The sequence below is a fragment of the Anastrepha obliqua genome, chromosome 2 (assembly GCF_027943255.1).
Source record: "Anastrepha obliqua isolate idAnaObli1 chromosome 2, idAnaObli1_1.0, whole genome shotgun sequence".
Taxonomy (NCBI): domain Eukaryota; kingdom Metazoa; phylum Arthropoda; class Insecta; order Diptera; family Tephritidae; genus Anastrepha; species Anastrepha obliqua.
Window position 1 is genome coordinate 2,937,025 of NC_072893.1, and position 14,022 is coordinate 2,951,046.

The window sequence follows — 14,022 nt, forward strand, 5'->3', positions numbered from 1 at the left end:
TGAAAGAAGAAATTCGTGACAAAAGGGCTAATCTGAAGGAAGAAGTATTCAAAAAGTCGGCCCATATAATTGAACCACTACCTTTAGCTCCATAATAACGTGACAATACATATTAAACAATAAAAAAAAATAATAATAATAGATCGCATATCCGACTAATTGAGTCGCCAAGATGTGGTTATAAGGCCCTAAATTATTATATTGCTACGTTTTTGTCAAATAAAACGTCTCTCTATAATTCCTTTGAAGTCGATCACTTCATCGGATAAAAGACGCAAACTAATGGCAACACAACTTGCTTACTCTATTTAATTTCACTTTATGTTACTTTGTAGGTTCACACGTTCAACTTATAAACGTATATCTTGTGTGTAGGCACCTCTGTTTATATACTTAACAACTAATTGTAGTTTATAGATGTGGCAACTTCTGTCTTGTCATCCAACATTCATGTTTTTTTAGTACTCCATACGTCGGGTAGTGTTGCCAGACGTTTCATGAGTGTTCATGATTCGTCACAATATATGAATGATTGGGCTCTCCTATAAGTAGACTAGAAGAAGGAAAAACAAACGGGATTGCTATTTTTCTTCATTAGCGCAGTAGCAGCTTAAGCGACCTTGGCCGAGTTCAACGAAGACGTCCATCGTGCTAACTGATGTCAATCAAAGACACTACATGCAACCAATTCGTTCTCCATTTGATATTTCCAACAAGGAGCGTACGTTCCCAGCACCCTTATAAAATATAGTGCCTTATAAAAGGTAACTACAAGTCATGATTGAATTATAGAAGGCACCAGGCACATAAGGGAACCGATTTGTCAAGAGGGGGCGAGAAAGCTGCTTACTTTCCTAATCTTCTATAATTGAATCATGACTACAAGTAACATTCAGGATGACAACGATCCCAAGCATCAAAGCGGAAGCTGTGTAGAGAGGAAACAACAAAGTGGGACTGAAATGTTTAGTTGGCTTTGAGAGTCGCCTAATGCCAACCCTATGGAAAAGTTTGGGCAGCAGTTAAGAAACAAACTCAAAAGAAATCAAATGCGCGGTCAAACAGTTGTCAATGTAGATCTGGAACCGATTACCTGAACTTGACACGAAGCGATTATAGCTAATAATGGTGTCAAACATTTTATTGAATATATTGGGCTTAATAAATATTATTCACCCATCGAATCGAATTGTTCAAATAGTTTTTAAGGGGTTATACACCTTGTGTTGGACTAAAAAATCGAAATTTTTTTTATGGCATATTCTAAAAGTACATCATCTTAAAAATATAAATTCAAAAAATCATAAAGATCGTAGCACTAGAACGAAACTTACAGACCTTGGAAACGCGCGACCTTACCCATAAATGAAGTTCACGCAAAACTTTTTTGAAAATTACCGTCGCGGTGATCATTATTTATCAAAAACTATTTGACCGATTTGTATAAACTTTTTTTAAATTATTCGAAGTTGCAACCTCGTGAATCTGAACAGTTCACTTTTTATAAATATTTGCATAGTGCACTGGCATACATTTTTTTTTAATTTTTCAACCCCTCAAAAATCGTTAATTGGTGCAAAGCGGTTTTCTTGTCGAGAAAAGTTTTTTTGGGTAAATAAATTGTTCAGATTCACGAAAACCATTTTTCTACAATTATCATTTAATTTTTTTGATTTCAGTGGAGCTGCTCATACGCTACCGTGATCACCGCAAGCCTCTTCTAAAAAACGGCGATTCGGGGGAGGAGCGATATCAACAATAAATAATAACATTTTTTAAAATAAAAACACCAAAATGTATTCTTCGAGAGTTATCCTTCAGTATCATAAACGCCTCCTTTGAATAAAAGTTCTAAAATATATTTAAAAAAAATTTAAACAATCGTCCATTTTTTCGGGCTCACAAGGTATATAACCCCTTAAGTTATGGCGGTCCCGATTCTATTAGGCAGACTGTATGCACAATATATACGAAAAATTAGTAGTTACTTAATTAATTAGAGTATATTCGTCGGATTTTATGTTAACACTTTCGCATCGGGAAACGAGAATTCTCGTTTTGTCGCGAGAATTCTCGTTTTGTGAGAAGTGTGCTTTCCTGGTCTGAACAGAAATACTTTCTGCAAGGATATTTACATCCCGGACTCCTTTGGCTCTCTTTTAGGTCGACACATGTTAACTGTTTACTTCGAATATCTCATTTCGGTTTTTTTCCTATATCATAAAATACAACAAATTCATGAAAGGTGTTGATCGTGTAGATCAATACCTCTCCTATTATTCTATCATACGAAAAACAACCAAATGGACCAAAAAGGCAGCATTAAATATAATAAATATTTCACTATTTAACAGCTGTGTAATATACAAAGCGATAAATATAAATAAAAACATTGTGTATGAAAATATTTATTAGCAGTTGCGAGGGCCTGGTTAACTGAAAAAGTTGATGAATTGCAGCCCACAACATCGCGAGCTACTGGTCCAACTTCAACACCACCTGGTAGATTGTCTGGTGACATGAAAAAACACACCCTGGAGACAATAAAGCCAACAAAGAATAAAAAGAATCCCACAAGTCATGTCTAGTATGTAAAACATATGGGGTAAGGAGCGAAACACGTTATGTATGCAAATTCAGTGAAGTATCGTTACACAAAGGAAGCTGTTTCACCGACTATCATACTAAAACAAAATACTAATACTTCTTATGTACAACTTCTGAAAATTTCTATAAAATATAATAGTTATAAAAATAATTACCGCAGTTTTTATACATATATGTTTAAATTTATTTACATTGCTACCATAAAATAGCCCGATTTCTATGAAAATTTAAGGAAAAATAGCCCGTTGCGAATGTGTTAAGTTTTTCCAAAATTGAAATACTCATGTTTCATAGTCAATTGAAAAAGTTTCATGACTAAAAAGGAATCTTAAGTTTGAAATGAGCTGAACGTGATTTTAAAAGGAAATTTTGAGTTTATACTTCGCTGTTTAAATGAAAAGTTTTAAAACAATCTCAAATTAAAATAAAGTTAAAAAAAATTGTTTCGCAATCTAAGAAAATTGCGATTTGCGACGATGTTATCGCGTTACGATGCATTTCGATAAATCAATAAATTGTTATTTAATAGAAATATAAATATAAAAGAAACTCGAGGAGTGCACCCTGCACTGGCACATAGATGGCTCGAAGACCCCAGAAGGCATAGGCGTTGAAATTTACATTCCCAAAACCAAGCGCTCTGTGCCGATGTCCAGTTTTCCAAGCATCTTCCAAGCAGAGATGTATTCAATTTGTCTATGTGCAGAGATACACTTAGACAGAAATTTCCGGAATGACCGAATTGCCATACTGAGTGACAGTCAGTCGGCACTCATGGCCCTATCGTCCTGTGAGATCAAATACTCACTGGTCCTTGAGTGTATCGAGAAACTTAATCTACTAGGAACGGAGAATTGAATCCGGCTTATTTGGGTCCCAGGACACAGGGCTATAAATGGGAACGAAATGGCGCATGCATTGGCGAAAGAGGCTGCGGTCTTGCCTTTAATAGGACGCGAACTCTTCCTCGCTGTGGGATAACACACCATCAAGAAGAAGCTTAGGAGTGAAGAGCTAGGGCTGAGAGAGGTTTGCTGGCACCAAACTATGGGGCTACGCTAGGCGGAACCCCTTTTTTGAGGGTGCAACCAACCCTCCCCAAGGATAAACTGAGAATGCTCACGGGCATTCTCACAGACTACTACAGACTGCGAGGTCATCCGCACTTGATCGGGATTTGCAGCCAGAAGAAAGACACATACGCTAATTTCAACCCAACTCCATCCTGAGTTTAATGAGGGCACTGGGTCTGGTTGAGATACTGTGATGAGTAGAAGCCACAAAAGACCATGAGGTCGAATTGCAAAGCTCATAAGAATCTAATCTAATCCAATATAAATCCCTAATATTGGCAAACCTACAAGCTCCGTCTGCATTTCGGTTTCTAGGGAGGAATGTAAATTACACAAGGCACTCCATTCCCAAATATGTAAACAAAAATCAGCTGAAAACATACGCAAATATCTCATGCACATATCTATGTGCATATATAAAATGAGTTCAAATATATGTTGGAAGTACGATTTATTTTTCTTTATTTCATTAAATAATGTGTCTCGAAAGAAATTTATATCTTCATCTAGCTAATGATAATATTAAATATAAGAGCATTATCGTAATTTAAATGTCACCCATTCATTCAATTTGATTACTATAGTTTCTTATTTCGAATGCAAAATGAAAAAAATAAGTCTCATTCCGAATATTCAAATACGTTTAGTTCTTTCACATTTTTATTTAATTGTCGCATAATATTATTTTATATCACATAAATGAATATTAAATATTTTACGTTTTAAACTATTATATGTTTCCATTTTGCTTTCTCTAGCCTTAGTCAAATGAATTTCTCATAGCAAATATATTACACAAGCATAAAATACACCATACCAAGACCGGCTTGAAATTGCCATATGCCATATGCCAATCGCCATTGCAAATCTGTGCATACAGATTGTATATTTTTTATATTTATGCTGTTTTAACCGCTGTAACCGGATGTTTTATCCTATATTTATTGTTTTTCGAACACTACTCCAAGTTATTGTAATATCAATATAAAGAACACTTCAGCAATATTTGAATATCCGTTACAAAAGTTTGTAATTGGATAACACTTAGTTTCTAAACTGCCTTTTGATTTTTGCTTAAACATTTCATTTGCTTTAAATATTAGATCTGACAAACTCCAGCTTCTCATAAGCCATTTTCCATTTCGGTTTTCATATTTATTTTCCGCGTTTTCAGCTACGTTATTTAAACGCAAATAAACTGCAGTACAACTGAAACTCCTATAGCTTATAAATAATATAAAAGCAAAGCGATTATTTGCTGCATTTTACTTGTAACGCATTTTACAAACACGACTGATTATTATTTTACTGCTTTGTCTCGTCAACTTTTCGAGATTTTTCATATTTTAAATTAGACTTGAACATATTGTTCATAATATACGTATTTCGTTACATTTTTTGCTAAGCGAACAACTATTTAGATTTGTCCCACTAGCTCTTGTATGCTTCTTAATAATTCTTCCATATTTCACAACAAATCCCGATGGAACACCCAAGTGTGTTTCGTATGCGCAAACTTATGTGAAAGCCATTGCGACTCTAATAATGTGAAGCGGTCCTGGCTGAGATACAGTGGCTTTCCACGCCTGTACACGAAATGAATAGATGGTTAAGAAAATTCCTAATATACAAAACATGCGACAGCATTCAACTCACTTAAGATCCCGATCTTCTTCATCGAAGTCATCTAAATACAGCGATCCCCAAAGGCAGGCGCGTCGCCCCCGAATCACTATTATGTATGTGGATGTAACTACAAGAAAGATTCCGATTCCCCCTCCACAAGTTATTGTATGCTAAAGTTGAGTCCGAAATGAGTAATAATAGGGTATATTATACAAACATACACATTCAACCATATTTTTTCATGCTTAGATAAATGTATACTTACGCGCACAGCCTCGCAACAATCGTTTTCTGCACAGCAAGTTTGTTTAAGGCACACTATTGTGCCGCACAATAAACAAATGGAGCTCTCCTTTGGCACTTTGTAGCAATTCAGACAAGGTCTTTCGTGATAATACTGCAAGGAACACCAAAAAGAAATCAAAATACATTTTCGATACCTATTTTGATTACAATCTTACCGTGAATAAGCGCTCATACTCGCGTGGTAGCTCAAGAAGTTTCGGTTGCTGCCAGGATGCGTGCTGGTTTATGATGACGAGCTCGCGCACCGTATCGGTTGGTGGTCGAATATCCATCAGTTGCTCACACCAAAACTTGGGCAAAGTTTGTTCAGTGCCAGCGATAAAACATAAACCTTTTGAAGCATTAAAGCAGTCCCAATCCATGGAGTCACTTACTAGTTCCAAGTAATAAACGAGTCGTACAAACTCTAAGCCTGGTGCTGATATCTCAGGCATGTCATGCCTATAAAGATGTTGCCTTAACAGTGCTGCAATACGCAGAAAGGGCAGGCAAAGTGTTTGCAATCGAGCTTCCATGGATTTTAGGTTTACTTCAACCTGAGAATTTGGAGCTCCGGCGCCAACGCCATTTCCACTGCTAGTCGATGGGTATGCAGGATTACAGAATGTATTTAATCCAGCCGATGCTGTCATTGCGGCCATTGCAGCGGCCGTTGAAGTACTCGGTATGCTTTCACGACGCAAATGCGACATGCGATTTGTGTGATTCAATACCAACGCCATAGCGCGGCCTAAATAGGGCATATTCGATGCACCGCCACCACTTGTTCGAGAGGAGTTACGACGGGAGCCAGCGTCACCGTCATCCACGGAAGGAGATTTGTTATATTTGGATATGATGTAATCACATTCCATGTCAGTGAGCGTAACACAAAGTTGTACGACTATTTGATAGTACAACAAATTGTACATAACCTTTACCATGCATGTGAAGAAATCTGTAAGAAGTTGCAATTAGTTTTAAATGTTACTCAATCATACAGTTCGGATATACCACACATACCTTGGTCCAGATGTAAAGGAGCCAGTAGAATAAATTTCAGCAGCAATGCTATGGGATCGGCTAAAAGGCTTGGTATCAGTTCGCGACAATGCGAAGGCACTGGAGCCGCATCGGTCACTGGTAAACCAGCAAGTGAAGCCCACGACCGCCACAGGGGCCATTCGACCAGCACCCGAACATGTACTGACAATACATGCAAAAGGGGAACAATGCAGTCACGCTTGGGCTTGTAACGTGTGAGATTAGTTGTGCATAGAGATCCGCCACGCTGTATAATTTCAGACTCTAAGTTCGTGCGGGCGATTGAAGTGACGAAGACAAATAAACTGCGAAACGTTGGTGGTACTCGCTTCATTTTACGATGAGTTATATTAGTCATGTCCTCCATAGCACGACCCATGGCTTCCGAGAGCTTCGTAGACGTCTGCTAAAGCGTGAAAACCCGAAAAGGAAAATATTCAAGTAACAATTGAGGCAATAATTTATATGCATATGCGCTTACCATTGGCCGCACGTTTTCTTTGATTAGGTTCGTCAACTCCGCAACTAGTTGCTCAAACGGTTGCGTACCCGAGCGCACCATGGGAGTTGGTCTGTCCAGTTGGGGGCTCAATGGCAATACCGAGTTTGACAGCTGCCTGCATACTGGACAATAAAACTCCCCGCGTTCATGTTGATGCTGACGCTGTGTCGCGTACAGTGTTTTTAAGTAAGCATCGAGGCAACTGAGGTGAACATGGTGGCCACATGATTGCACGTGCACACCATTTTCATAAGCCATGTTGTTGGAAAGATACCAAGACTCTTCGCCAAACTTCAAACTCAATAGGTCAGTGCGTCGGTTAAACTCAGTAGCTAACCGTGTGGTCTGCTGCAGACGCTTTTCGTCTTCGTCGCAAAGCGGTAGCGGCAAACGTTCAGCAGTACGACGTCGATGTCCGACAATGCCACTAGATTCTACTAATACCACAAGCCCAATAGGATTGGATTCCGTACTAGGTGTCGTGCAGTTGCAAATAATACAGTCGTACTCCTTTTCGCGCGGCTGCTCTTCGTACAGATCGTCATCTTCGTCGTCCATACCGCACTCCATGTTATGAGCTGTCGTTTGCATAAATTCTTTTTGTTTATTTGCGAAATCTTGCATCATCTTCATTTGTCGTTCGCGGGCGCGCTTCCGACGCTCTTCTTTTTCCCTGGCTTCGCGCGCCTTTTGTTCGGCTTGCTTCTCTCGTTGATTTGGCCAAAGTCTCGAACGTATCTCGTCAATGCTTTGGGCACACAACTCATCGCGTTTGGCTATTTTACGTATAAGATTACCGATAAAATATGGACCATCGCCAATACGCGAATCAGATACGCGTATTTTTTTATAATTACGACTTCGCTTCCTACTTGTGCTGCTGTACTGGTGTTCTCGTTGACTAGAATCCAAACTCAAGTTGGAAGCAGCAGCCGAAGTGCTTGCCTCCGAACAGTCTATATCCATGGCGGCAGGAGATTCAAAGGTGTTCTTCGATTTCTCACTTGATGCGTCTACCTTAAATACTCCTCCTATGTCGGAACTACTTACAAATGAGGCTGTCGCTGTTTTTCCTGATTCAGCGTTTTCTTTTTCCACGTTTCTATTAGGAATTTGCATCATTTCTGCTGCATCTTCTTCTTCCTCTTCTTCTTCCTCCTCATCTTCAACATCACTCAATGAGAAACTATCCAATGTACCACTAAGTTGGGAATGCAGCTTTAAAAGCAGAGAAAGAATGCTCTCCTCGATGGGAACTTCGTCCTTGTTTTGTCCCCCGATTGCGTTGTCCACCAATTGTGTAGTGCGCTTACGTGTGCCCGAATCGAAACCCCGACGTCCGCCCAAAGTAGGTACTCCTAAAACGCCTCGCATTGTTGTTGCGGGAACTATACTTCTGTTACTGACCGGCACAGCCACAGGCTGCACTCGTTGAAATGGTAGTAACATACTGTTAGTATTGTTAGTGGTAGGTGAAAACATCTCATTCTGTTGCTGTGGGTGGTGTTGAGCTTCCGTAGTCCTTCTTAAGCCACCGCCCGACGTGCTACTTGCACCACCAGTCGTAACGCTACCGCCAGCTAGCATCTGCAATTCTCTGCGTATAGCCACTTCCATTCCGCTCTCGGGCAATGTAATAGGTTGCAACGAGAAACGAAATCCAACTGATGGCGAGGCACCCTCAATAGCATCATCCGTCTCTGGCAACGTATCGTCTTCTTCACTATCCTGTCTGATTACCAAGCCCTGTTCTGGCACTACAGAAAGGTCCGGTGGCAAAGCCACCTCCATATTCTGCATGCGTACCATTGCAGTCGAGGTCGGACCCATCACACTTACACTCATCGAATCTTCATCCAAGTCATCATCACTACCACCAATCATAGGCAAAGACCCCGCCGCATCTGTTTCCACATCATAATCCAAATCTCCGTAAAATTGACTGGAACGATAATTCGCTGGCGATACCTGTGGCTCGTGAGACTTTAGGGAAAGTTTCGTGACAACGTATCGTAAATTGCATCTAAGATTATCTGTCGGATAGCAATGGAAAAGTTTGGGTGGATCGCGTCTCATTGCAAATGAGTAACCAGGTTTGCCTTTCGGCTCACACTCTACTACAGCAGCCTTATCATTGCTAGAGCTGATAGCATCCTCGCTCTTTTCGACAGCAACTTCCAACAGAAAAATTGCCAGTGCTAACAAGTGCTCAGACACATCACGTGAGTGCACCGCCCGAAACAAAATCGACAGTATGGTCGAGTGAAATATCCGAGAGTTCAAAATCCGACAGGGATCGTTGAAGGCTTCACCCACAGGACGTGGCATACGAAACGGTGGCCATAAATTGCCGCTCGCTGGCATCTTATTTTTACTCTTGACGTAGTTTGTAAACCGATCGAGAGACGATTGAAAATCCCGACGATGTACTGCACGTAGTAGTACATGCAAAGGATCATAATACTCCTCCCACACATCGTCTATAGGCGTGAAAAGACCCTGTTCCAAATTCTCCGAGCCTGAAGACGGTGCCTTGTACACCGACAACTTTTTAAGGAAGTTTTCGAAATTTTTCGTATGCACATTACCAGATCTCTCAGGCATCAACTCGAGCAGTTGTGAATGCGTTTTATTTTCCGTAGCCAGTAAGGCGCTGATCTCAATAATACATTGTGTAGCCTCGTCGTTACCTAGATTGGTGCGACTGGTAACTAGTGTTGCTAGGAACGTTAGAAATCCCTCTAACATTGAGCATTGCTCCATCTTTTGAGGTTGCTTTAAAGGTGCCAACTCTAACCACTGGCCAACACCAAACAGCTCGATTGTGTTCTGCAAAAAGAAGTACTGTGGCAAATTTGTAGCGCAGATTTGCAAAAAGAATAAGTCCATATCAGCCATAGAATTGCAAAAGTTCGCCTGTATATAGGTCATGGCTTGGCCTTTGATTTGTAATCCGTTGCGCACCCATTTTCCAGCCAGAATCTCATAGAAGAAACTCTATCAAAGAACACACAAAAAGATTTTATACATTATAATGTGCCCCTAGAAAGTGGTCAGTGTGAGTTACATATTTAAACTATATCGATACAATAAATAAAACTCACACTAATCAATAGTTTAAAAATTAGAAAATATAAGAAAATTCGGAGAAATTAATATTGCCTACATTTCAAACAACTTTTTATAAAGGGCCGTGTGCCAATACTTATGTCCGGGTCTGTATATCCGGCATGTGAAGGTACCACGCATGACGCTAACCATCTATTCACGTATCACGTTAAACCTACTCATTTAACACCCCTTTTAACCTCTTAATCCATCCCGTCGAAAGATCATGTTGAATATGAGAGATTCACTTTGACGAGTTTGGTTCAACAGCAGCAAACAACAGACAGGCGGTGGAGGTAGTATAATGGAGTGGGGCTGCTTTTCAGCAAGCGGAGTCGGGTCATTATATAAAATTAATGGCATTATGGACAAATACCAGTACAAAATATTTTACAATAGAGACTCTTAATTTGCCATATGCGGAGTGGAAAATGCCGTTGAATGTGGTATTTCAACAACAAAAGCTCAAAGTACAGAGCTAAATATGTTAAGCCATGGTTTAGTGCCAAAAACGCCACGCTCAAAAACCCGATTGAGCTTGTGGAATCTGGTTAAAAGGGGGAGAAGCGTAAAAAATTTCCATCCTCTTTTCAATAGACTTCAACATATCTGGAAATTAATTCCTATGAAAAATATAATAAATTAATTGGATAAATGCAAAGACGATGTATGGCAATGATAAAAACCAATAGATTAGTTTATTGTACATACATACATACGTATTCATATATTCGTATATATGTATGTATTCATGAAATTTGATCGTTTTAACTTTTTGAAAAGAAAATTCCTTGTTTCGAAACATATACTAAAAATTTTTTTAATTGTACAATCTTTGTATGTATTGTACTCTTCTAACGGGCATCTCTCTTAAGCGGAGAGCTCCCACAAACAAACCGTTTTTTAGTACTAAAAATATCCCTAAAGATTCTTTAATGCTTCTCTCTTGAGCGGACAACTCTCTCATAACAGATCGCGGACACTTGTATTCCACCCCAAAGGGTATTTTAATTCCCTTTAACCGGACAGGCAACAACATTCTTTTTCCGTTTACTCTTTACCATATCCCTACAGCTGTTGCTTATTCAATAATACATGAACAAGTATGTATGTAGGGGAATTCCCTTACTTGAATTTAATGCAGTAAAAAACATACATAAGTATGTATGTATGTACATACACACACATGTATTTAGTTTCTTATCATATGCGTAGAAGGCAAAGCTAACATTTCATTCATTGAAAAGATAATCCAAACTCAAGAATGACAGAGAAACAGATTGCGCCAATGAGCGGTTAAAAAACAAGCCAACGGAAAGGAAATTACTTGTTTGTGAAGAAGAAGAATAGGCGAAAACAAGGGAAACAACCAAACACACGGAATTATACACACACTTTCTTGCCACTTCATTGGTTTGATTATTTCAAATCTCACAAATCACAATACTACCAAGCCAAATTTGTTAATTTGAATTTCCTACTTTTATTTGTTTTGTATTGCGAACTGAGCTGACGTCATAATAAAGTAACTGTTTTTTAATGGCGCCACCGTATATGTATACTCAATTCGCCTTGATCCAAGCTTAAATTTTCATTTATTTAATTTATTATTATGATACACATACTTTGGTACAAAGATATCAACAAAAAACACAAGCATTGTACAAAAACAACAACAAACCCAACTCAAAAATACTTCAAGGATATTGAGTGCAAAAGTCTCCGTAGAAATTAAGGCAGGTACTAAGCACTTAGAACTACAATTAGTAAGACGTTAGATAACCTTTCCTTCTGATAACCTCTAGTAAATGCCTTGGCATAGATTCCACTAACTTTAACGTTTCGTCGGATGTGATTCTGTTCCACTCATCTATCATTAAATTTTTGAGCATTTCCTTGGATGCAATGGTATTCTGGCGAATCCTACGCTCCAATAAATCCCATACATGGTCTATAGGATTTAAATCAGGACATTGTGGAGGACTTTTAAGCTGTTTTGGGACGTTGTATAACAACCAAAGCTTTATGATCCATAGTTGCCGGTATAACCTCCCACTCATTTTGCACAAATGCAACCCAAAACCATTACTCCGGCGGAGGCCATATTTCACAATCGCTTTCAAATTTTGAACATCAAGTTCGCTTCCTGGTTTTCTTCACACAAGTTGTATACCTTTGAGACCAAAAATGCAGCACTTACTCTAATCTATGAAAAGCACCTTATTCCATAACTCTTTGGACTTATTTATGTACATATTCTTTGGCAAAGGCGAGTCACTTCTGTCAATTTACTAGGGCTATAAAATGCAACCTTTTTCACAGTTCTTCGCACAGCATCTTTGCTAACGGATTTGGAAAACTATAAACTGATGTTTTCTACAATTTTTCTTGCCGTAACCCTAGGCTTATTTTGTATTTGCTGCACGATATATCGTTCTTCCCGATTTGTAAGTAGTGGAGGTCGGCCAGTTCGTAGACGGGATGAGTAACTCTACTTTCTTTAAAGTTTTTAATGACTCTCTGGACTGAGAACTGGTTCTTCCGACGGTTGCTCCTATTTCGGGAAAAGTTTTTCCTTCCTTCCAGAACCTTGTAATAATTTTTCTTTCACCAACTTCAAATGAATCATTTGAGCAAACGCATACTAAATACCAATGACGCACCCACGCTACTTCAAGAAAGTACCAAAGTACACACACTTTTGCTGCGCAATATATGGCAAGCGTTATCGATATTTATCTATAGCTTAGGGCCAAAAGTAGTACTTAAGATTATTCTTAGTGGAATATTTTACATAAGTAAGGATTGAGTTAAATTCGAAAAAGTATGTTGTAAAATTTTGATAATTTTCTGACATACATACATATGTATATGAGCATAAATGCCAAAGAAAATAGTTTGTGCGCACAGTTTTGCTGCTCAGTGTAAGTGAATCGCAATCGTTTTACAGATCCATAAGTAACATAAGTAATGTGCCTGCAAATTCACACCCAGGGTGCCTGACAAAAAAAAAACAGGAAGAAGAAGAGTGCTTTTACTTGTTCTTCTGTACAATGATTGCAATGCTTAAAGCGTAGTATACACGCTCCACCCGTTGTATCAACATAGGCATGTTAGATAGACGGTTCTACCATGTATAGTACAACCGATTTCCATTTTGGTCCAACGGTTGCTTGGACTGGCTTGTTTTTCCGAGCATTATACGACCATTGCATTAAAAGGTGAAAAAACACAGGTGAAAATATGGCTAAGAATAGGGTCACGAATTTATACTGCGTCAATATAGCTGGAGAAAAGAACGCCTTTTAGTTAAGGGGAAATCTGCAACACCTCGGGCGTTTGTTAAAGCTGGGTTTGGGAAAACAGATATGCCCAATGATGATAGAGATTGAACCGCAGAAGATAAGCTTCCGCTATCAGCATTTGCTCAGTTCTCCAACGTTATTAATCGAGTTTAGAGCGAAATCCAAATAGAAAATGAGGTTGACAAGTTAACTTCTTATAAAAAGGCTGATTTAGCTATAAGAAAACCAAAAGCTTCTTCTTTAAATAACAGCAACCTTAAGAGTGTTGAACTGCTTGCTGATCTTCAAATATACCTTCAAGATGCTGAAATTAAATGAAAAACCCGCCAAGCTAAAGTTTCTTATTTATAAATAATTTTGAATATCTTGTATAGAAAATTTTGTTTTGTAATTCTTGAAGAAATTGTTATAAAAATATTGAATTTCCTATTATGTATGTATGTATACTTTTTATATACTATTTATACTTTTC

At 38.6% G+C, this 14,022-nt stretch overlaps 1 protein-coding gene across 1 annotated transcript in view; it reads right to left on the reverse strand.

Moving 5' to 3' along the window:
• Positions 1 to 4,114: 4,114 nt before the first annotated feature.
• Positions 4,115 to 14,022, reverse strand: part of LOC129239523 (E3 ubiquitin-protein ligase Ubr3) — a 28,618-nt gene continuing 18,710 nt past the window's right edge. The window contains exons 7-12 of the mRNA XM_054875063.1: positions 7,117 to 10,134; positions 6,615 to 7,041; positions 5,768 to 6,549; positions 5,572 to 5,703; positions 5,337 to 5,476; positions 4,115 to 5,266 (exon numbers count right to left, since the gene is read on the reverse strand). Coding sequence (XP_054731038.1) covers positions 5,149 to 5,266; positions 5,337 to 5,476; positions 5,572 to 5,703; positions 5,768 to 6,549; positions 6,615 to 7,041; positions 7,117 to 10,134 — 4,617 coding nt within the window. The 3' untranslated portion in view covers positions 4,115 to 5,148. The remainder of the gene's footprint in view (positions 5,267 to 5,336; positions 5,477 to 5,571; positions 5,704 to 5,767; positions 6,550 to 6,614; positions 7,042 to 7,116; positions 10,135 to 14,022) is intronic.